Below are 23,057 nucleotides of genomic sequence, written 5' to 3'. Positions count from 1 at the left end.
CCACTCCGTCCGTGGGCAGCGGCCTTACCAGGTCCGAGCCGGAGGCTAGGCGTTGCCCTCCGCGAGCCCCCAGCCGCCCCTCGAGCGCTGCGGGAGCCCCAGGTGCATACGCGCCTGTCCGGGCCAGGCCTCCAGGCCTCTGTCCCGCGGGCGGGCTGGGAGGTGGCCCCGCGATGCCCGCCGAGGGGTGGAGAGGGCGAAGCCAGGGCGGCGTCGGCGAGGCCATCAAAGGCCGGGGGTGGCGGCCCACCGCATTGCCCATGACCAGGCCGAGGGCATGAAAGGATCTTTATCCTCCAGTGACACTGCCAGGCCGGCGCTTTTCTCCGGCCTCCCCCTCCCGCGGCCCTAATTGGGGCCGGCTGCTAATGTGATTAAAGGCCAGTTAAACGTTTCTCCGAGCAGGGAGTGGGAAGAGGCCGAGACCCCTGCCCCCTCCCCGGGGTCACGCCAGGCCTGTGGTCGGGGGTCGGCGACGGTGCCAGCCCCGGACGGCCTGGCCAGGTGCCCGCCGATTGTTCACCCCCAGGCTGGCGGGCCGGCGGGCTCCCGGGGCTTTATGTAAGCCGGTGGGCTTTGGGCCCGGCCGGATTTGGGGATTCTTTTCGCACAGTTTCCATTTTCTGGCCTTTGGAACTGCGCCCTGGGCCCTCGGGGCCCTCCCCCTCCGGTGCCCGGCGCTGGCGGGGCCCAGCCACGGGGGCAAGCCGGGGGTGCCAGGCGTTGGGGGTCTGGAGGGCCCGAAGCAGGTCGCGTTTGGGGTCCCACTTCCACAGACAGTGACTCAGGACTGTTGGACCCCGGTGCTGTGCTGCGGCTACGCAGAGCCTGCGACCCGCGGCGCCCCCCGCGACCTCAGCGACTGCCCGGTTCCCACGTCTGCGACGGCGTGGGTGGTCCAGCCCGCCCGGGAGGGCTCCGAGTCTTGGCCGCCCGGGGCGCGGGGCCTGAGAGCGAGTGTCTGCGCTGCGCTGCCCGCCGCGCCAGCTTCCGAGGTCGCCCGCGGGCTCGTGCCCTGCGCCCTAGGGCCCCGGGGACCTTCTCCAAGCCGGCCTGACCTGGTGGAGGCTGTCCGCTCCGCTCGGCAAAGGCCGGGCCGGGTGCAGGGGGCAGCGGGTCCCAGCTCTGAAGGGCCAGCGCCGGCGCCCGACTCCCCGCCTGCGACGGTGCTCTCACCCGGGAGGGCCTGAGCCCCTGGAATGAACTCCGCGGGGGCCCGCCGTCTGAAGCAGCCCCCAAGGGCGCCGGGCTGCTGCGATGCAGTGGCTGTAATTGCTTCGGGGTCTCTGGGGGATCGATAGCGTGGCCCAGCCGGGTGTCTGCGCCTCTGAGGTTGCAAATCTGGAACCAGTTAGGATGGGGGAGGCAGATAATAAAAAGCCAAACGGGCGCCAGGTGGAGGAGTGAGCTCTGCACGTTCCATCAGGTGGCCCGGGCCGCGCGCTCGGGTGGCGGCAGCGTCTCCGGGGCACGCGGGGCCGGCGGTGGCAGGTGGGACCCGCGGCCCGACCTGCGCTAGGGCCGCCCACGCCCTCGGGCCCCGGCCGGGTCTCTCCACAGCCTCCGTGCGCGTCCCAGAAGGAAAATGCTAGCAAACCGGAAGGCCGCGCGGGGCCGAGCCGGCCTCAGCCGGGCCAGGAGAGGCCGTCGGCGCCCCGAGGAGGAAGGGGACCCGGCCCGGGACGGCCGCCCCGCGGTGCCCAGGAAGGACGCTCGCCGCTCCCAGCACCCCAGCGTCTGAAAAATGAATGTGAACTCCGCAAGCATGCTCCCGCGGACATTTTACATGTCGGTTGTTCACATTTTTCAAATATTCTCTGAAATAGTCTGCAGAACTTTTTCACATCTAACAAATGTCAGATTGAGCAGATCAGAAGATAAGAAATGAACATGACATTTTAATTCAAGTAGAGGGAAAGCAGACGGTATTTTTAAAATAATATTTTTGTAAAAACGTATTGTGGATCTAAGATTTTGTCATGTTCAAAATGTATAATTTTTGATATTTAAAATACACATTTTGTACATTTTCAACCAAAAAGACAGGGAAAAATTTTAAAAGCAAAAGCTGGGAACCAAGAAAAGCCTGGAGAGAAAATGGGCGGTAAGGAACCATAGCCGGTCCTTCACACCGTTTTTTTTCTCCCCTTCCTCATAGCCAGAAAGAAAAAGAAAAAGAAAGAAAGAAAGAAAAAAAAAACAGTGAAAATAAAATAATTTCATATTAAACTAACACAGAGAACTAATTAATTTCTTTCCAGATGGGTTGAAGGGACCTGGCTGTTTCAGTGTGCTCAGAAAATGCTGGACTTGGGTTGGTTTTCTTTCCTTCTGCTGCTCAGAGAATCTTATGAAAAAGTAAACAACCCCAGCCTAACCATTTTTTTATCGACTTATGAACACAGATAAAATTAGAATCCTTTTTTATTTGAGATAAAATACACACAGGAAAAGACTAATTTTTTTAAGGGAATATCTGGGTTTTTTTTTTTAATATATGAAACTGTAACATTTAACTAACATGTAACGAGCTGAACGACCTTGGGTTTGTTTCACTCCAGCTCCTCCTGAAATCTTCCATTTTTTTCTGAGATGGCTTTTCCAGTGATCTTGTGTCAGTAAGAGAGGAGTATACAGTGCAGCAAATATTTTGTGCGTTCATAGTCAATACATTTCTCAGTCAAAAAATCAAAAACAGGTCAATGACTGCTTTTTAGGAATAATCTTTGAACCGAACAGGAAATGGGGAAAATACCTGTTTGTGGACGCTTGCACATCCAGGAGGAGAAGAGGTGCAGTTAGTTTCACTGTGTGAAGAGGAGATGCCGCTCTGTCCAGAGGGTTTATTGGAATGCCAGGCCCCGGGTGTTTGGGTACGTCTATGCAGACACTTAGTGCTGACCCCTGAGGATTTCGATGTGTATAATCATGCTGTAAGAGGAAGGCAGGTGGGTCCACTGTGCAGTGGGAGCAAAGGAGACGCTGGGGCATGCCAGAGCCTGGGCAGTTCCCATCCTGATACCCTCTGTGTCCATGTTGTAGTCCCATCTTGATGACATGAAAGGTACATTTTATGTTTTCTCTCCTTTAAAATCTCCCCAGTGGCCTACTCAGCAGCATTGTTGGGGGTCCTCCAGTCATTTTTCATAAAAACAAAACAAAAGACCACAGTGTGGACCAAAACTTGGGATCTGAGATGTCCCTGAGCTCACCTGTCACATCGAGTCACCACCTGGAGAAGATAGATTTGCTGACCTCTTACAGAGCCCGGCAATAGGACATTCAACCTCAGTCCTGATTACGGGTGGGTGTTGGGTTTGTGTGTGTGTGGTGGGGGGGGAGGTTGTTGCTGTTTCTGTTCTGTTGTTTTTCTGGGAAAACAAAGGTCCCTTTGGGGGTACCTGGGCTGGCCAGTACGGCAAACAGGAAAGCCAGCCAGGTCAGGAGGAGACATGGCTTCACATTGGAATGCCAGTTTGCTTTGTGCTTGTTTATTACAACTGAAGGTTTTGTATTGTCTAGTGTTGCCCAGAGTAAAAGCCCATTCCCAGGAAGGATGAATTTGTGATACGAGATAAACACTAGAAACAAATGCCCAGGGGAGAAGGAGAAGCAGATCACCTGGGGCAGGTAAGAAGGCCACACCTGGAAACGCACCTGCTGCGGTTCTCACCCACACCAGAATATCTCTGGTTGGAGCAGCTCTCTTTGAAGAATGCCAGACACACAGAAACCTGGCCACACCCCCTCCAGAGTTACCTGATTGAAACACAAACCTGATTCCTGCATCCACCTGCTGCATGCAGGAGGCAGATCGGCCTCCTTCCCCAGTGGCCTCCCAGCCCTACCTCTAGAATTTCCTGGCCCGTGCCCTCCTGCCACCCTGATATCCCTTACTCCCAAGACACTCGCCCCTGTCGCCGACACTGGCCCAGCAGTGGGAGAGGCTCCCTCTCTGCCCATTGCCCATGAACACACTGCGTTCAGGGCTTGTCAGAGCAGGCCAGCCTGGTGGAGCTGCTTTGGGGCCTGGCTCTGGAGGCCTCAGGAGTACCCCAGCTTGCAGATGAGGAACCCTATGCAATGTATAAGGAAAGGAAAGCTTGGCCCGTGTGAGCCCAGCATTAGGGCCTTGGAACTCCCTGTTTAGCACCCCCCATGCTGCAGCCAAACATTGACACCCCAAGTTCTAGGACCCCATGAGATGGTGCCTTGCCTAGCCAGCTGCGTTGATGTGTGGGAAGGGACATGTTGCGGAAATCCTCCAGCAGGTCCTGGCTCCTGTCCTGTGCCCAGCACTGGCGTTCTTGTTCAGAGAACAAAGGCCCGGAGGCCCCTGCAGAACCAAGAAAGGCTGAAAGCAGTGGCTTTCAAAGCTTGCTGACCGTGGCTGGGGTAAGAAATACATTGTGCATCTCAGCCCACAGCAAGCAGGACAACTATGTATAAAATAAGTAATTAACTATACCTAGATAACCGAAACACAATTTTTGCGAAAGAACGGTTATCTTACTAGACATCATGAATGCTGATATCTGTTCATCCTATTTCTTTTTTCCAAATAATGGCTGCCACCCCCGAAACGATCCCATGATCCTAAAGGGCTGCCTGCAGCGTGGAGTTTGCAGACCACCCTGTAGAGCTGAGCTTGTGTGGGGTAAGCCCGGGTGGAGGGAGACCCGCAGTTCCTTCCTGCTGCATCTCCTGCCCCCACTTCCAGCCCTGGAGTCAGAACCTCCTGCTGGAATTCTGGCCACCACTTCCTACTGTGACATTGAGAGGCCACCTCCCCTCCTGAGCCGGAGCCTCTGCTTCTTCCTCTTAGAACGAGGAGGACAACTCCCTGCTAGGGTCTTACAGAGGATTCAGTGAGATCATGTACCAGATCAGGTCTTGACCCAATGTGTCTGCCCAGGCTAGCACCTGACAATCACCTGTCACTTTTGCTCCTGTGCCTCCCTGAGGCCCAGGATGTCTGCTCCCCCACCCCCCCAATAGCCCTCCAGTAAAATCCTCCTCCCCCTTCCAATTCCACTCCAGTCTTCTCCTTGGGCCAGCTCCTCCTCAATCCCCACTGCAGATTTTGGGACTCACAGATCCGTGCAGTACGGATTAAGACCGGCCACCCTGGTGGACTCTCAGGCCTGGGCTCTGCCTGGCTCGCCGGCGTTTATAGACACGTGCCTGATTGCCAGTCAGCCCCGATCCAACCTCAACAGCACTGTGGACATGGAGGCTGTGCTTCTCCCCATTTGCAGATAAAGTATGTGGGGCCCAGGAGGTATCATCATGTGACCGCGAGTCGCACAGTTAGTGGCACAGCAGGGGCAGACTGGCTCTCCTGGCCTTCAAAGACCATCATGCTCATGGCCCAGAGTCTTTCCTCCTGGCAGGGCACTAGGGCCCTTTCCGACAGCCTCGCAGCAACCAGATTTGTTCCCTGGCCGCCCACCTCCACCTCCACCTCCTCCACCCCGAGAGAACTGAGTTCATTTTCCTTTGACTGTTTTTTTAATGCTTCCCTCGCGGGGCAGGCCCCAGTCTTCCTGCACCACCCTCACGAGCTCTCACTGCTGGAGCGATTATTACTCCCAGATTTACCCAAGTAGAGAGTGTACTTGGAATGGCTGCCCCTGTGCTCCCTGTGCACGCGCACACCCCCACGTACACTGTGGTGACCTGACACACACACTTCCCTGATCTCACACACTCATGCACACACACACTGTCCTGATCTCACACAAACACACACTGCCCTGATGTCACACACACACTGCCCTGATGTCACACAAACACACAAACACTGCCCTGATGTCACACACACACATACACGCACTACCCTGATCTCACACACTCATGCACACACACACACTGCCCTGATCTCTCACATACACACACTGCCCTGATGTCTCACACACACACACACACACACACTACCCTGATCTCACACACTCATGCACACATACACACACTTCCCTGACCCTATCACTCTGCACATTGAAGCTAAGCTCATGAAAGCTGTTTATGCATTTTATTTGGCAAGTCTTTCTCACACCTTTAATCACACTAGCCTGCGCGCCGCCAGTCAATAAAGATTAGGAAATCGATTGCTAACTTACTCTTGGGTTAGATAATAAAATTTTTTGAAACATGTACCTGGTAGAATTTATCTGTGAAGGGTCCGTTCAGAGTTTGCTTCAAGCCTTGCAAGTCTTTCATGGCTCTGAGGTCAGGGAGGCTGTGAGGGATCCTCAGCCCAGCAGACATGGAAGGAGCCGACGTCCTTACAGGAGAGGAGATGGACAGACGGTCAGCATGTGAACAGTCCCCTGCATGCAGGTGAGGACTGGGGTAGTGCAGGGCCGCAGCAGGGATGGGCTATGCCTGGGAGCCGCCAGCTCTGGATCAGGTGGCCGGGGACCGTCATGCTGAAGAGGAGGGCTCCAGTGAAGCTCTGGAGGAATGTTCTGGTGCCTGTATGTACAAAGGCCTCCCCCCGCCCCAGTTCAGGAACTGGCCCTGTACAGGTGAGGAGCAGGAACGAACCAGTGTAACTGAGGCCAGTGTGGCTGCAGCAAGGGGCTGGAGGCATGAGAACTAGTAGAAAGGAATGGGGGGCTATTTCTGCCTCCCCATTCTGGATCATCCTCATCCTCCACCCCAGAGCCCCAGGGGGCCGAGCTCTGAGTCCCTGCCCCTCAAGGCTACGGAATGTCATTGCCACTCAGGGTGAAGGTTCTGGAGGGGACCTGAAATGCCAGGCCCCTCTGCCCAGAGAGCCCCAGTGGACCCGCTGAGCCACAGACCTGCTCCTTGGAGCCAATCCCCTTGTGACTCGTGAATTGTGCTGAGTCCCGTTCCCTTTTTCCTTTTTATTTGTTGCTTTGTGTATCTGGCAGCTTTATCACAAAGCTGCTCTCACGTGGTGCCTCTGTCCCAGCCTGCCATTTTCCTCCCTCTGGGGCCCCTTGCATGGGAGGCTGGGAGCTGCGCCCACCCCCCACCCAGCGGAGGCTTGGGGCCCGGAGTTAAAACAGAAGCACAGGCAGGGGATGCTCTCCAAACGTTCTTCAGCCCACATCTTTGAACTCTGCAGTAGGAAAGCTCCCGGGCCCCCATGGCCCTATGCACACGCATCTGCATGCACGTGACACACTTGTTGGCCCATGGAGAAGGCTGTCTGCACAGGGGTGCGAGCTGCCCAGCACCCACTGATCAATTGCCACATTCCAAGCTGCCTTTAAGCTGGCGTGGGACGCCCTCTGAGGTTCGCCCAGCCCCTGGGGCCTAGACTCTGGTGTTCTCCAGGAACTGTCTACCTCTGTGTGTGGGAGCCACACTGGCTTCCAGACCCCCACAATGGATGGCTCAGGCCTGTGGCTCACCCCAGCATCTGTGACCACCACCAGTACCCACCTGCTTTGCCTAAGCATTACTTCTGCTGGGCAGTTCTTCACTTGTGTGAGCAAGCCAGCCTTCTAGAAAACTCTTTGTTCTCCTCTCATGGCCAGGCAGGTCTTGCGCAGTCCAGATGGTGAAGCCCAGTTCCTACCTTCCAGTGAGGAGCACCTGACTTTGCAGGGGAGACAGACAGGGCCCTACACAGATGGGACAGGGCAGGTTGGGTGCATGGAGGAGGGGAGGTGCCCTCTGAGACGCAGGGTCTGGGCAGGTTGGGCTGGAGCCTGGCATCTGTGACTGACTGGCCTCTCTTGGCCTGTTTTGCTCACAGTCTTGCTTCCTCCTTGCTCTCTGTTTTCCCTGCCACCTGGACTTGGGTGCATGCTGCTTTTCTGTCCATTACCCTCAACCTCTCACCTCCGTCATGACCCTGTAGCCAGCGCCTCCCCGATGTGTCTTGCTCTGAGGTTTCCCACGAGAATGAGCCTCCTCCGGTGTCATTGCAGCTGCTTTGATCTCCTTCGTGGTTTTGCTTGAGTGTGGATTCATATTCAGACTCTTTTAGGGACACAAAGACCCCCAAAGTGGATGAATGCGCTACAGAGGCAGATGCCGGGGCCTGAGGCCTGGCCGGCCTGTCCTCCCTGCCCAGGGTTTGCTGAACACCCCAGCCACGTGCTCCAGGTGCACATCGAAGCTCCAGCTCAAGATTCACCTCAGAGGAGGGCGTCTGGCCCAAGCCACTTCCTCTATGAGGCGACCAGGGTGGCCAGGACTTACTTGCCATGAGACCTCGCAAGTTGACAAGTGCTGAGAGTGGTGGGAAGCGACAGTCTTCTCTACCAGCATTGGTGAGCACTTAATCCCAGCCCCGAGGCTCCAGCTGCAAACTGGGATGGGAATCTGATGACACCCACCCTAGAGGGATGGGGCTAAATGTAGATGACATCATTTCCATACGTCTGCACTGGGCATTCACATACATGAGTGTCCTTAGAAGCACTACCTCCTCATGCTTCTCCAACCTGGTTGAGTCCTACCAAGGAAGGAAGGGTTTCAGGCCTGGTTGAGTCCTACCAAGGAAGGAACCCTGGTTGAGTCCTACCAAGGAAGGAAGGGTTTCAGGCCACACCCCAGATATAGCGCTGGATGCCCCAGCCAGGCCAAGGCGGTCAGATTTCCTTGCAAGAGTTTGAGCAAAGATACAGAGATTGAATTAGACTGAGCTGGGACTGGAGGCTTGAGGTCCTGTCGATGAGGAGTGATAGCTCAGTGTATGAAGCTGTGGGTTTTCTGTGTGCCCTTGCAGCCCTGGGGACTCTCATGGCTCTTGGTGAGCCCACACTGAAGGAGAAGAATGAAGAGGTGGCAGAGGATCTAGGTTCAGGCCACAGAAAAGTCTTGCTACTGCAGAGGTGAGATGAGGTCAGGGCAGGAAGGGAGCAGGGTTGGGGTGCAGGACTCTGAATACCCTAGAGGCCAGGGTGGGACATCAGCAACACCAGGGGGAGTCACCAAAGCTGAGTGCCAAGATGTGGTCAACTGAGGACGCGTTTCTGGTGCCCACTCCTTCAGCCCAGAGACCGTGTGTGGCCCGTCTCCTGACCCAGCGCAACCATCCTGAATATCTGAATGAGTTTACTTGAGCTCCTGCAGCAGAGGCCCACAAAATGAGTGGCTTAAAACAGCAGAAATGTACTGCCGTGATGATCTGGACGCCAGAAGTCTGAAGTTGTCAGACACGGTCGTGCTCCCTCTGTGGGCTCCTGGGGGCGTCCTTCCTCACCTCCTCAGCTCCCAGTGGCCCTGGATAGCCGATGGCTTGTGGCTGCATCATCTGCTCTCTGCTTTTGTCTTTCCATGGCCGCCCTCCCTCTGCATCTGTCTCTGTGTCTGCTCCTCTTGTTATAAGATCGCCAGTCCCTGGGCCCACCTTAATGCAGCATGACTTCACCTTAACTAATTACATCTGCAAAGACCCTGTCTCCAAATAAGGTCATATTTTGAGCTTCTGAGTGAAGTGGATTTGGGGGACACGCATCAACTCGGCACAATGCCCCTCCTCCCCATGCTCTCTAAAGACAGAAGGACCTTGGACATCATGAGTGGACACGATGACATGAAGACAAAGGTTTCTGACGAGCTAGGCCAGGGGTGGACACACTGTCCCTGGAGTGACGAGTGGAGGGAAGGATGGAGTCCTGGATGTAACGGGAACCTGCAGCCTGTGTGCTTGTCCCTGTGATGCTGTGATGGTGTCTGACTTTCTGTAGACCAAAGCTCCCTTTTTTTTTTTTTTTTTTTTTTGAGACAGAGTTTTGCTCTTATTGCCCAGGCTGGAGTGCAATGGTGTAATCTCAGCTCACTGCAACCTCTGCCTCCTGGGTACAAGCGATCCTCCTGTCTCAGCCTCCCAAGTAGCTCAGATAACAGGCATGCACCACCACTCCTGGCTAATTTTTTTGTTTTTAATAGAGACGGGGTTTCCCCATGTTGGTCAGGCTGGTCGAGAACTTTTGACCTCAGGTGATCCACCCGCCTTGGCCTCCCAAAGTGCTAGGATTACAGGCGTGGGCCAACACACTGGGCCCCAAAGCCCTCCTTTTACTGGAGCTCTTTTGCACAGGATCCGTAGGCTTCTGCGGTGGTGTTGGCCATCCTGGCATCCCTGGCTTTCCTTCCCTGCTGTGGTCTACATAGTTTGGGTAGAGTTGAACCCATAGAGTTGCCGGCTGCACATGGGACCAGGGCCCTCCCTTTGGACACTGCGATCGGCTTGGGAGTTTACTCACAGCTGAATTTGAGCAAAATGAGGAGTGGAGATTGATAAAACTGGTAGAATGAACCACAGAGCTGACAGTCACCTGGCCACTTTGAGGAGAAGGCCTGCTGGAGAGCGAAGACCTGGAGGACGCTGAACTCAGACGGACAGACAGACTTGGTGACGTCCTTGGAGGCACCGGGTCCAGCTAAACCTTGAACTCTGTGATCACAGGAACCAGTAAATTCACCTGTAAGCCCAAGTTGAGTTTCTGTCACTCACCCCCCAAAAAAGTGCTGATGGGAGGGTGTCCGGGTAACAACTGCGTGCCAGTTGACCACACCCATGCTGCTACCAGCCCCGGATCTGGGGCACAGCCTGGCCTCCTGAGGGTGTCAAGCTTGTGGCCCATGAGAGTCGTAGCCATGCTTCAGGGCAGAGGATAGGAACTGGGTCCCCTGTGAGACCAAGAGGAGACAACAGGTGGAAAGGATGGCCTGCACTGAAGCCGGGGCCACCAGGCTTGTCCCATCCTCGCTCTGTGGACAGACTGGGCTGCACCATTTCTGAGGGAATCTCCATGACTCAGTCCTGGGCATTGCGGCTGGGGCCAGTATCTAAAAAGGCAGCAGATGCAGTCGGCCTGCTAGCCCCTGCTAGCTCTTGTTTCAGGTCAGAGGGAGAAAGGACTAGTGGCCTCTGGGGATCCAGAATGGACTGGTGGCCTCCAGGTGTCCAAGAGCCTTCTCTTGAAAGAGCATGGTGAGAGGGAGCGTTGTGCTGGGTTGATGAGTGTCCCCCAAATCGACTTCCACTCAGAAGCCCAAAATATGACCTTGTTTGGAGACAGGGTCTTTGCAGACATAACTAGTTAAGATGGAGCCATGCTGCATTAGGCCGGGCCCCTGTGTCCAGGGCCTTCCCCATGAGGTGGCCACCAGGAGGCCAACCTCAGGGACACAAGGACTGGAGGGTGGGGGTCTTTGGAGAGGCATGGGGCCCCCTCTGTGAGTGGACATTCATCAAGAATGAAGGGAGACCCCAACGGGGATGGAGCAGCCCAAGACGTGAGGGTCCTGCCCTGGGACAAAGGTGCCCTGAGCTCAAGCCAGGATACCCAGTGCCTGCTGACCAGGCTGTGCTTCCCCCACAGCCTCTCCACACCCTCGCTGTATATTCTATAAGATGAGGTCCCCTCCATTACTCTGGGCCAGGGATCTCAAATGCAAGGCCGCCAACTGGAGTCCACAGTTTCCCATGGCACCCATTAGGACACTTGCCAGAGAGGGGGTGGGCGAGCTGGTTTCCATGGAGACAGGCTCAGGATGCCCAGAGACCACCAGTCCTTTCTTCGTCTGACCTGAAGCAAGAGCAAAGCCAGGGGCTCACAGGCCGACAGTGTCTGCCTCTGTCTTAAGGGCTTAGACTGAGACTGGCGGAGGCCCTCCAGGTCACTCCCGTTGTTTCACAGATGAGGAAACCGAGGCCCACGGGTAGGGGGTCTTCTGACAAGTCACAGAATTGATCAGGGGGAGAGCTGGACGCCTGCCGCACCGTGGCTCTGCCGTCTCCCGTGGAAACCCGGGCCCCCGTTAGAGCCTGAAGTGGCCTCTCGGCACCAGGCTGCTGGGAGACCTGCGGTCACCAATGGCAACATCACTCTTGCAACAGCCAGTGGGGTGTGGGGTAGCAGATGGGAGCTCAAGTACGGCCTGGGTTCCAAGACAGAAAGAGACAAAGCGAGGGGTCGTGTGGGTGCCTGGCCTTGCAGGCAGACGTTCCTGTTACCAGGTAGTCTTTGAATTCTGTCCTGTACTAAATATAGTTCCTCGGGCGTTTTTGATCTGATAATCATGCAACCATGGTACAGAAATAATTGGTCCACTCTCATCTTTTCCAGATTACAGTTCGGGGCGGCTGAGTGGGGCCTGGGTGGAGGGCACAGAGGTATGGCTCGGGTACTGGCGGGACCCTGGGTGACACCTGTGCAGGGGAGAGCCCCTCCCCCAGCCTCAGTCTCCCCACCTGTGTAACGAGGAAGTGGACTGGACACGGCTCACGGTTCTTCCATGCCCAGCATTCCGCTTTCAGCATCACGGGAGCTAGAGCTGGCTCCGTAAGCAGGCTCCAAGGTGCCACCACCAAGCCCGGGCATCTTTCCCTCTTTGCCAGCATTCTGGCTGTTTCCTCAGCTGACTTTCCACAGACCCAGTATTTTCTCTTCCATGGGTTCAGTTTCTAAAATCACATGACTGTGTTTTTCTTTTAATTCAGAAAAGCATGATAAAGGCACAAAAGCCCATGCCTCTCTGCAGAGCACCCTGTCGACATTTTCTGAAAGTAAGTCATCCATGCACCTGTGAAGAAAGCACAGAGGACTCAGAAAGGCCAAAAACAAAACCTAAATCACCCCACCGCGGCCCCTGCCCCTCTCCCAGAGGAGCCCGAGTCATCAGCACATGCAGCAGAGTTGGTCAGCAGCTCAAGTTCACATCCCCCAACCACCACATACCACCTGTATCGCCTGGGCAGGTTCTCCCAGTACCTCAGTGTCTTCATCTGCCAAGCGAGTAGGATGGGAATGCCTGCCTCCTGGGGAACTCAGGACTCGCTTAGTTAGCTGCATTCAGGGACCTGGAAGAGACTTACCAGGCGGTAACCCCCGTCTACGTGTTCCATGCTGTGGTGAGCAGTGACTGCATATTCTTCCAAAAGCATCTACACCATCTATTATTATTATTTTTTTTTTAGACAGGGTCTCCCTCTGTCACCCAGGCTGGAGTGCAGTGGCATGATCTCGGCTCACTGCAGATCATGGCATGAACCTCCGCCTCCTGGGTTCAAGCGATTCTTCCGCCTCGGCCTCCTGAGTCGCTGGGATTACAGGCACGCGCCACCATGCCCGGCTAATTTTTGTATTTTTAGTAAAGACAGGGTTTCATCATATTGGTCAGGCTGGTCTGGAACTCCCAACCTCAGGTGATCTGACAAACCTCAGCCTCCCAAAGTGCTGAGATTACAGGCGTGAGCTACCACGCAGCCTATACCATCTATTTTTTTAACCCCCAAATGAATCATACTTTGGGTTCAGCCTCTTGCGTTCTTTCCTGTGTTTATTTTAGAGACCTGTCCATCTCAATCCTTACAGACAAACGCTGCTCTTTCTTAGGTGCCACCAAGCATAGACACAGACCTCCCACCCCCAGTGCCCCATCTTTCGCCATTAACCAACAGTGCTGGGATGGTAGCAGGACACCGGGAGTCAGATACCTCGAAGCTCTGGTTCTGGCCACACTGCTTATGCATATTGTACTCGACTGATTCACACTCCCATGGCCCTGGATGAGTGTCCCTGGCCATCCCGCAGGCTGGGTGGTGGTGGCCTGTTCTTCTCATTGCTATTACCCCGGGCCTCTGTGGGTCCACCAGCCAGAGTTCTGATGCCCGGCGTGCTCGTAGGAGCCTGGCCTGGGGACAGCTTTGTGAGGCAGTGCAGGCCTTGAGGCCATAGTGGTGCAGCAGAGAGGTGGGGATGAGGAGGAGCCACTAGGGCCCAGGGCAGCTCCTGGACACCCAGGGAGAGCTGAAGTCCACAGCCAGCTCCTCAAACCTTGTCAGGCCTGCCCTGCACTCAGCTCCCAGATTTTATAGAAGGAAGTCCCTGCCTTTAGGCCCAATCAAAAAAATTGGACTGGGATGTTAACAACCAACTTTTCCTGGTGCTTTCCTGAGTCAACCTCTGCAGCCTGGGACTGGCTCAGACGCCTGCCCTAGGGTCCTTTGGGGCGGCGCGTGGAGTCAGGGCCATCTGTGATCTCCTCAGCAGGTTTGGTCCTGACCCTGGAGAGCTGGTCGACTTGTGAAAACAGCCTGATGCCATTCTGAGCCAAGCCCAGTGAGGAGGTTGATGGGACCAACCCAGGTCACCCATCAAGTGACCACAGAGCAATGACACTCATCTGCCCCATACCATCACTCGCTTAGAGAAAGTTCCAGAAGAGTGGCTCCAAGCATATGTCCCATGATAAAGAGGCAGCCTCTGCGAGGGTTAATTTCAGCATCAACTTGGTGGGGCCACAGCATCCAGATATTTGACCAGACATCACTCCGGGTGTTTCTGTGAGGGGTTTGGGGACGAGACTCACATTGGAATCAGTGGACCAGGTAAAGCAGTTTCCCCTCCCTAATATGGGTGGACCTCATCCAATCAGTGGACAGCCTGTATAGGACCAAGGGGATCCTGTACCCTGAGTAAGACAGAATTCCTCTTGCCTGCCAGCCTTTGAGCTGAATATCTAGCTTTTTCCTGCCTTTGGATTTGAACTGAAACGTCAGCTCTGTCTAAGCTCGGGCTGCTATCAAATATTTATTGGTGTGGCTTAAGCATCAAATACTTACTGCCCATCGTTCAGGAGGCTGGAAGTCCAGCATCACGGTGCTGCCAGTTTGGTTTTGGTGAGGGCCTACTTCCTGCTGGCCTTCCTGTCTCTATATCCTAAGGTGACAGAGATCAGAGAAAGAGAGCTGTCCTGTCTCTTCTTATAAGGGCACTAATTTCATTAATCAGAGCTCCACCCTCCTGACCTAATTACCTTCAAAACACCCCACCTCCTAAGACCAGCACATTGGAAGTTAGGGTTTACCATATGAATTTTGGGGGGACATATCTAGTCCCCAGCAGCCTCTTCCGGGTCTCCAGCTTGCTGACTGAAAATCTTGGGACTTATCAATTCAGTTATTCCACAAGCCAGTTCTTTACAATAAATCCCTCTTTGTGTGTGTGTGATGTGTGTGCATATGTGTGTGTGCACGCGCGCGCATGTGTGTGTGTGTACATTCTGTGGTTCTGTTTCTCTGGAGAACCTTGACTAATAACACTCTCCAAGGTGACAAGGAGACGCACAGGGAGAGAGTGAAGTTTAACACATTGGTTAAAATAGTCACAAGATTCTCATCAACCGCCACAAATGGGGTCCGGCCACAGCTACTGAACTTGGCCACGTCTGCAGCTTTGCAAATGCTGCTGGATGCACCTGGCCTGCCATCCCGCCGCCCCGCCCCGTCTCCTGCGTGGTCTTTCTAAGCTGCCTTCCAAGCTCCTCCCAATCCCGTAGGGTTCACCTCATTGTGCCTCCTCTGTCTCCTCATCCGCAGCCCCTCCCAACCCGAGTTCCTAGCTCCTAGAGGTCAGAGGTCACACTTTTCCCTCTCTCTGTCTCAGTAAGTGAAAGCAGTGAGTGGCACCTGACTGGATGTGGTGGGGTTGGGGGAGAAGAGAACAAAGTGTGGATCAGCCCTGAGGAGGCTGTGCAAAGACCCAGTGCTGGGTCCAAGGCCCGACCCCAGGAACCAGGACCTTGTGCCTCAGTTTCCTAACCTGTAAAAAGGGATGTTGGAATCACGGGTGTCAAAGGTCCCTTCCAATTCTGTTATTTGTGGGTTTTCTCACGGCCGGAGCTGGAAGAGAGGAAGCAGAGAACGCCCCGGTCTCCAGGCCCTGAGCACAGTGAGCTGCCTGCCTGACCACGTCCCCACTGCTGGGGATGGTTCCCGGCCTCCACGGCATCCCAGGGAAGGCAACAGAGATGGACTGGAGGGCATGGGAGGACACGCATTCACTGACCATCCAGCCCAGCAAAGCAAGAAACCGTCAAAAAGTAAAAATTCCATTTGTAAACAAGATCGAATTATTTGATTGTGAAACCAGGGTCCGTGGAATTTAAAATAATTTAATATGAAACAATATCATTTGAAATGCTGGCCAGCCAAGGACCTGGACGGGGAGGGGGACTCTGTCCTCCTGTGCCCAGACACGTGGAAACCCAGCCTCAGAGAATAACAACAAATCATTCTACAGCAAGTGTGGCTGAGATTCAGCCACGTGGCAGCCCCAGGCCAGGCCCGGGGGCAGCCGGCGCGGACTCCTCGTCCTCTCGGAGTTTACAATCTAACTGGGCAGACCAGGGTTGGACAATTAAATAACGATGCCAGAAAGCAGGAGAGGAGTGAGTGGGTGGCACTTACGCCAAAAGGGAGGCCTGATAGAGCTGAAGGGAGTGTGCTGTGGGCCATGGGCACTGCCAGAGGAGGCTTTTGGGTGCTCTGGCACCGCAGTGAGGAGCTGGGGGCTTGGTAAGCAGGCAAAGCCAGCACTCAGAGGAGGAGCTGGCAGAAAAGGAACATTAAAATAGGAAGCGTAGGAAGTGTGACCATTTGCAACCCTAGCTTTGTCTTGTACTGCCCATGTGACCTTGGGCAAGCATGTTATCCCAAGCCTCAGTCTTCTCATCTGCAGAATGGGAACAATCCCAGTCCCTACTTCCTGGTTGTTCTGAAGGTCGGAAATCATTGACATGCAGCCTCCTGGGAGCCCATGTCCCCGACAGACAGTAGCGCTCCAGGTGGAGCACGAGGCACCGCTGGCGCTGTGAGCACATGCCTGTGGAGGGAGGAGAAGAGCAGGTTTCCTAGAGGCCTGGGAGGGGCCGATGCCTCTACAGTGGGCTCTATGCTCAGCTGCCTTGGAATCCCAGCAAAAGTGCCTTCCTGGAGTGATAGGAGCAGGCTCTTCGGGGACTGGGGTGTCGGGAGGGCACGTGCACGTGCCTTGCAGCTGGTGCCTCTTGGAAGGATGGGGAGGCGGGGGCCCGGCAGACCCTGGTGCACTGACACTCCACAGCCATGTCTTCTGCCTCAACATAAACACGATTGGGAATAGTTCAGGACTGTAAGAGCAAGAAAAACAAACCCAGGGAAACCAGACAAAGAGCGTGCAAATGCTAACTTTCATGTCACATCCAGAAACCACATGTTCATCAAGCCACCTGCAGGCTTGTAACTCAGTGGGGAGACACAGGGTTGTTGTGTTTAGAAAAATCAAGCTATCCTTACAGCTGCAAGGGGAAAAGTCCAGTTGCTGCCTCCCCTCCATCATCCTGGACCAGGTTCCCCCACAGAACAGCCCTTTGAGGCAGCCAGGAAGCTTCCCGTTGCTGTGGCCACCCGGGGCATGGCCCCTGAACCTTTCCGTGAACATTGAGGTTAGGGAAATGCCCCAGACCTCCAGGCTGGTAAGCGTCAGACCCAGAACCCCCATCAGGGTGCCCAGTTCCGCAGTCTCCCTGTCTCACCACCACCCCAACCTGGGCTCAACCGCCCCGCTTGAGGGCAGGCAGGACTTGTCCTGGCCTCAGGGAGGGGCCAGAGAAGTGGGGAGAAGACCCCAGGGCGGCCACCCAGCCCCACACGTGCTGCCCAACCACCTGTGGGCTTGGGGAGGGCTCCAGATCACTCCTGCCCTCGGAGACGGCGATGCTGAGAAGTGTTATTTTTATTCCTCCCCAAGCCTTGCCAGATTACATTGTCAAGGCCAGCACTTTGGAGATATTTCCTTGGTTTCGCAATTCACGCAGTGACTAACACATGTTACATTTTGAAAACTTCTCTGGGTAAAAATTTAAGCTGAATTGTAAATACATAAAAGTCTCAACATTAATGGGGTACATGATATCTCAGTGACTATTGTGTAACACCAAGATTCGGAAAGGATGTGGAATTCCATATAGTCGGGTGAGGATGCTGTCCCAGAGCTGCCCTGTGAAAGCACCATTGTGGGCAGCAACCTTGCCTCTCTCTGCGGTTATGTAAGTTACAAACCCCTTTGCCTCCCAGCCTGGTGAGGCGTCAGGACCCTCAGGACCCACAACACCCTCAGGAGGCTGGAACGGCAGAGTTCCGCCCGCGCTGATGCATCCCCTCCAGGGGGCATGTGCACACGTGCCTGGCACACCCTGCCAGGGGCTTCATGCGTGTGATCCCCTTGGCACCCTGAGGCATTGGGCTACAGGTGACAAAACTGAGGCACACGCATGTTAAGAGACTTGCCTAAAGACATCCCCTGATAGAGGCGAGCAGGACTCAATCCCAGGCATGATGGCCACATGGAATGCTCACTGCTATGCTCATCACCCCCTCGGCCCCTGGTGCTGGGCAGCCATGAGCCATGCTGTGCCGTGTCGTGCATGCTGCATGGCACAGGGCGGCCCCCACCAGGACAGGCGATGCATGGGTGGTCACCTGGGATCACTGTCAGAGCATCTGGACTATGAAATGAAGGCGATGGGCCACTTGGCAATAGGGCACCTCAGTGTCCCTATGCATGCCAGAGCTACAGGAGCACCTGGGCATGGGTGTGGGAAGGAGGCAGAGAGAGAAGGAAGGAAGCAGAGAAGCCAAGAGTGGTCGGGGAGTGGCTGTGTCAGGAGCCGGCCCCCCCTACTGCCCAGGCTCCTGCTCCGCTGAGTGCCCACAGCCCCACCCAACAGCAGCCCTACCAGCCCTCCTGAGCCTCCACCTGCCTGTTCATTGCTTTGCTGGATGACACTTATCAGCCTCTACTTAGCCAGTTTCCTGTCTGATTTCCCCGTTCAACACTGATCTCCACGCAGGACCGTAGACTCCATGGAGGCAGCATGCTGTCTGCTGGGCTCCTGGCCGCGTCACCAGAGCGTGGCCCCAGGCCTGGGTATAGCAGGCATTGAGTAGTTATTTTTTTGAATGTATGCACCTCCGAAAGAAAGAGGGAGCCACCGTCCTCGCCTCGCTGCTGTGGCTCACTCGAGTGGCTCTACCACCTAAGATGCCTGCTGGGTTTCTCCTGCTCCTTCTGGGACCTCAGACAGGCAGTGCAGGGGAGGGGCAGGCAGGGCAGCTCCCTCCTCAGCAGAGCTCACCTTGGGCCACTCAGGGGCCAGGAAATGGCAGTGCAACTCGAGACTTTTATGATACCATCAACTCCCTGGTGAATATTGATTTTTCTTCAAAGCTCAGGGCCTATCTGTCTGGGCTCCTCCCAGCCCCACCCCCAGCCCCAGAGCTGCCTGGCGAGCCTGGAGACTCCAGCACCAAGGCTTCATGCTCCTGAATGCCGCAGGTCCCCCCTACTCCGCCCTGGTCAGGGCCCTCCTCACCGACATCCTGGTAACTTAGACATTGCAAGCCACAGCTGCTGCAGTGTACCAGAAAACGTTCCTCCAAAGACACAGGATTTATGAAGGACTGTTCCCTGCTGTGGCAGGAGGGGTAATCACACAGGTTGGGAAGCATCTCACGTGCTCCTTTATTGGCTGTGCTGGGAGATACTGAAGTGGGCAAATGCCGTCCATCTGAGCTCTCAGGACATGTGGGGGATAAAGGGGAGTTGAAGCTGACCAGGAGGCTCTCACAGGTCAGTGTGATAAGCACAAAAATAAAAGTATGTCCAGGGCACCAGGAGGGCAGGATCCGCTCGAAGTGGGGTTGGCAGAGGCTTCCCAAAGAAAGGAAGCTTCCCCCATCTCTTGCAATTTTCGTGTGGCGTCTCCAGAGCGCCTGTTCTGTTAGAACGAACTGAGGCCTTAATGGGATTACTCAGCTTTCAGTAATAACAAGTTTGTCTAGGTCATGTAGGGAGGTACTTTAAAGTCATTCTTCCTTCTTTTTTTATTACAGCAATGACTTACAATGCTTGAAAAGACATTTTCCTTAATTCAATTACCAAGTGAGCTAAATGCATTTGCTGGAGATAATTAAGAATCTTTATAAATATAAAACAATTATCCCATCAAAATACAGTGCTGGATGTTATTATTCATGCTGGCTTTTCAATCAGAACCGCTTCCCCCTTTTAAAGCAATTCCAAAGCCCCCTGCGCCTGCCTTTGCCGGCCATCCCTGCGAACCCAGGCCATTTGTCCTGCCAGCTCTCCAGCACCACGGAAGGGCGCCGTGTCTGCCCAACCCCTGGCCCGGAGCCACCAGAGCTCTCTTCACTCACCTCTCTGGTCCTAGTATTGGCCCCAAGCAGGTATCAAAAACAACGTGACACAGACCAGAGGAGCCAGGGCAGACGTGACAACTAAATGCAATGAGGTCCCCTGGCATGGGTCCTGGAACAGAGAGAGGACATTAATGGGAAAACTAGCGAAATCCAAATAAAGTCTAGAGTTGAGTTAACAATGGCCCAATGTCAGCTTCTGAGTGCTGGCAAATGTACCACAGTAATGTGCGCAGTTCACAAAGGGAAGACCGGGTGGGGGGCGAACGGGAACTCTCTGTACTATCTTTGTAACTTTTCTATAAATCTAAAATTGTTCCAAAATAAAAAGTTTGTAAAAACAAAACAAAACAACAAATGGGACTGAGTGGGCAAAAGAGAAGGCAGAGTGTCCCCATTGCTGGAATGAGTATTCCCGGTCTTCAGAAACCCGCCTGGCCCCACACCCCACTGCTCACCTCCAGTTGCAGCCCCGTCTCGGTTCCCTGTACAGACGAGTCCCATGGACCAGCTGCCTGTGGTTGCTGCCTCCACTTCAACACCATCTTTCCCCAGGCCATTTGTCTTGAGCCACAAAGTGAAGGTGAGGTGTCAAAGTGGGCACCTGCAGGACGGCACCCTGGATGTTTGGCCTAAGAAAACTCCCCCGTCCTCCTTAGAGAAGCCACCACGTTGCATACCAGGGAGTGAGGCTGGGGCTGTGCTGCTGTCAGTGTTCTCCAAGGCCACTAACTGGACCTCTGGACAACCTGCTCTTCACAGGGACACCTCGGTCCCTCCTGTCCTGGCCACAGGCCACAGCCTCCCTCAGACAGGCTGGAATGAAGGAACACACTGAACCTGGTCTGCAAACCCTGACGGGGGCTTGTACTGGGCAGCAGTGCTGACGTGGGGCGGGCTGAGTACAGCACAGGCGTAACTTCCATCCCCCAGGTCTGGGTACAGACACAGGCATGACTTCCATCCCCCAGGGCTGTGAAGAGGAAACGCTGTCCAGGGCACCTCATCTGATGGTGCTTGCGATGACTGTGCAGGACGTCAGAGGAGCCAGAAGCACCCGCACCCCTGTGGTTATTTACTTCGTCGTCGCCATGCCTTTGAGGAGCTTTCCTGGGCCTTCCGAGCGCCTGAGCTTGGGAAGTAACCAGTGGCTCTATGAGATTTCCCCAGAGGGCACTGCGATTTTCATGGGCCTCTCCCACCATAAAAATACCTGTATTTAAAAACATATTTAAGGAATACAAATCCTTCTACCATAAAGACAGGCACATGTCCTTGCAGCACTATGCAACAATAGCAAAGACATGGAATCAACATTGATGCGCATCAGTGGTGGACTGGATAAAGAAAATGTGGTACCTATACACCATGCAATACGACGCAGCCATGAAACAGAACGACATCACGTCCTTGGCAGCAACACGGATGGAGGTGGAGGCCGTTATCCTATGCGAATTAATGCAGGAACAGAAAATCAAATACTGCATGTTCTCACTTATAAGTGTGACCTAAACATTGAGCACACATGGACACAAAGGAGGGAACAGGGGACCCTGGGACCTACTTGAGGGTGGAGGAGGGGAGAAGCTGAGGATGGAAAAACTACCTCTCAGGTATTATTCGGATGACCTGGGTGACAAAATTGTCTGTACACCAAACCCCAGCAACATGCAATTTACCCATGTAACAAACCTGCACATGTACCTTTGAACCTAAAATAAAAGCTGGGGGAGAGATGGTAGTGAATGTCCCTAAGTATGAAAAAAAATAAATAAAATTTAAAAATAAAAACAATTTAATAAACCTTCAAATGCTTCCACATTTTTTTTCTGGTTTAAGCAAAGTTAGAGAGATGTTCTTGGACCCCTAAAGATATCAGGTCGAGACAGACATCCTTGCCCTGGGCCCCCAGAGCTTAATGGACAGGCTGGTCCAGGCCACACTTACCAGTTAAGTGACCTGCGGCAAGTTACTTAACCACCTCATCTTCAATCCCTCATCTGCAAAACAGGGATAATGACACCTGCTCTGCAGGGCTTTTATGAGGATTGCTTAAGCTAATGGGTGTAAAAGCATTAATTCCAGCCTGGCCCCCAGGAGGCGATCAATAAAGCAGCACTACTCTTGCGAAATACCCTAGCCATCAGAGCAGGCAACATGTTTCTGTCTTCTAAAACGATCCCAAGAGAGCCTCCGCTTTACTCTACAAATACGACCTCTTGATTTTATTCTGCGAGCTTAAATGTCTGTGGTTCTCTCATTACCTGAAACTCTAAGTCCTTAAATAGTGTCTGAGGCCCCTAAACGTTCCTCTAAGTGCTGTGTAGAGCCATCACTTACTGGCTGAGACATACTCCGCTGGCTTTCCCATCGACAGATGCCTCGGTGGCCCTTTCTGGATCATCTAATCCCTGCTCCGGGCCACTGGCTCCAGTTCCCTCATTGTAATAAGCACAGGGGAGGGTGTTTATGAAGGAAAGGGGGTTTGACTGAAGTCCAGGCTGAACTCGGAATTTCCCTGTTTGCTTTCTCTTCCTCCCCAGGCGTGCTGATGGACCAGACCTGCGGGAGCTAACTCGACAGGCCTCCAGCTGCCAGAGATTTGAGATGTTAGTCAGGGCGCTGGGGCGGGGGGCTCCGGGAGTGGGGAACGGGGAGCTGGAGCCCTGAAAAGACCTCAGCGTCTCCTTGTCAGGACTGAACTTCCACCTTGGGTCCTTGCTGAGTCTTATTTTGCTAATGAGATCAGACAGGCTTGTAATTTTAGGTAACTGCAATTGCTAAGACTGGAAGAGAGACTCATTCTCTGGCATTCCCACAAATTCTTCCCAGTTTGTTTAGCTTAGGAAATTAGGCAAGAGCAGGTAGAAAAACGGCAGGTCAAACACAAGCCATTGCAAGAAACTGACTCATGCTTTACCAACAGCGTTATTCATCCTCCCGTTCCTCTCCCTGGCTATGTATTTATTCGTTTATTCAGCAAACATTGATTGAGCATCTAACATGTGTCTCCGCCTTTTCACACCCCCAGGCCCTTGCCCAGGCTCCATCCTCCGCCATGTCCTCCCATTGACCCACTGTC

General features: G+C 54.2%; 1 protein-coding gene and 1 long non-coding RNA gene across 3 annotated transcripts; both read right to left on the bottom strand.

Annotated features, from left to right (window-relative positions):
• Positions 1-1,560: 1,560 nt before the first annotated feature.
• LOC103886507 lies at positions 1,561-9,578 on the bottom strand. Its single transcript, XR_002523551.2, has 3 exons — positions 7,417-9,578; positions 6,157-6,283; positions 1,561-2,931 (listed from the first exon to the last, which is right to left on the bottom strand). It is a non-coding gene; the product is annotated as an uncharacterized LOC103886507 (long non-coding RNA).
• A 3,563-nt stretch (positions 9,579-13,141) lies between these two features.
• LOC108586993 lies at positions 13,142-22,602 on the bottom strand. 2 transcript variants are annotated; one of them, XR_002523552.2, is made up of 3 exons: positions 20,434-22,602; positions 14,561-20,087; positions 13,142-14,279 (listed from the first exon to the last, which is right to left on the bottom strand). XR_002523552.2 is itself a non-coding variant. In XM_031667839.1 (2 exons), the coding sequence occupies exon 2, from the start codon at positions 17,256-17,258 to the stop codon at positions 16,137-16,139; it is 1,122 nt and encodes a 373-aa protein (XP_031523699.1). In that variant the 5' UTR covers positions 17,259-20,087; positions 20,434-22,602; the 3' UTR covers positions 13,142-16,136. The 2 variants fall into 2 exon arrangements, 1 of the variants encoding a protein (XP_031523699.1); XM_031667839.1 differs by having other exon boundaries at positions 13,142-20,087.
• Positions 22,603-23,057: the final 455 nt, after the last annotated feature.

Source organism: Papio anubis, chromosome 7 (genome assembly GCF_008728515.1).
Source record: "Papio anubis isolate 15944 chromosome 7, Panubis1.0, whole genome shotgun sequence".
Classification (NCBI taxonomy): Eukaryota; Metazoa; Chordata; class Mammalia; order Primates; family Cercopithecidae; genus Papio; species Papio anubis.
The sequence above is the reverse complement of the archived record's forward strand: the minus strand, read 5'-3'. Positions and strand labels throughout refer to the sequence as shown.

What these genes read in the sequence shown, in the direction of transcription:
- LOC108586993 (XM_031667839.1), bottom strand. Translation starts at nt 17,258, where the DNA reads ATGGGGGTTCTGGGTCTGACGCTTACCAGCCTGGAGGTCTGGGGCATT.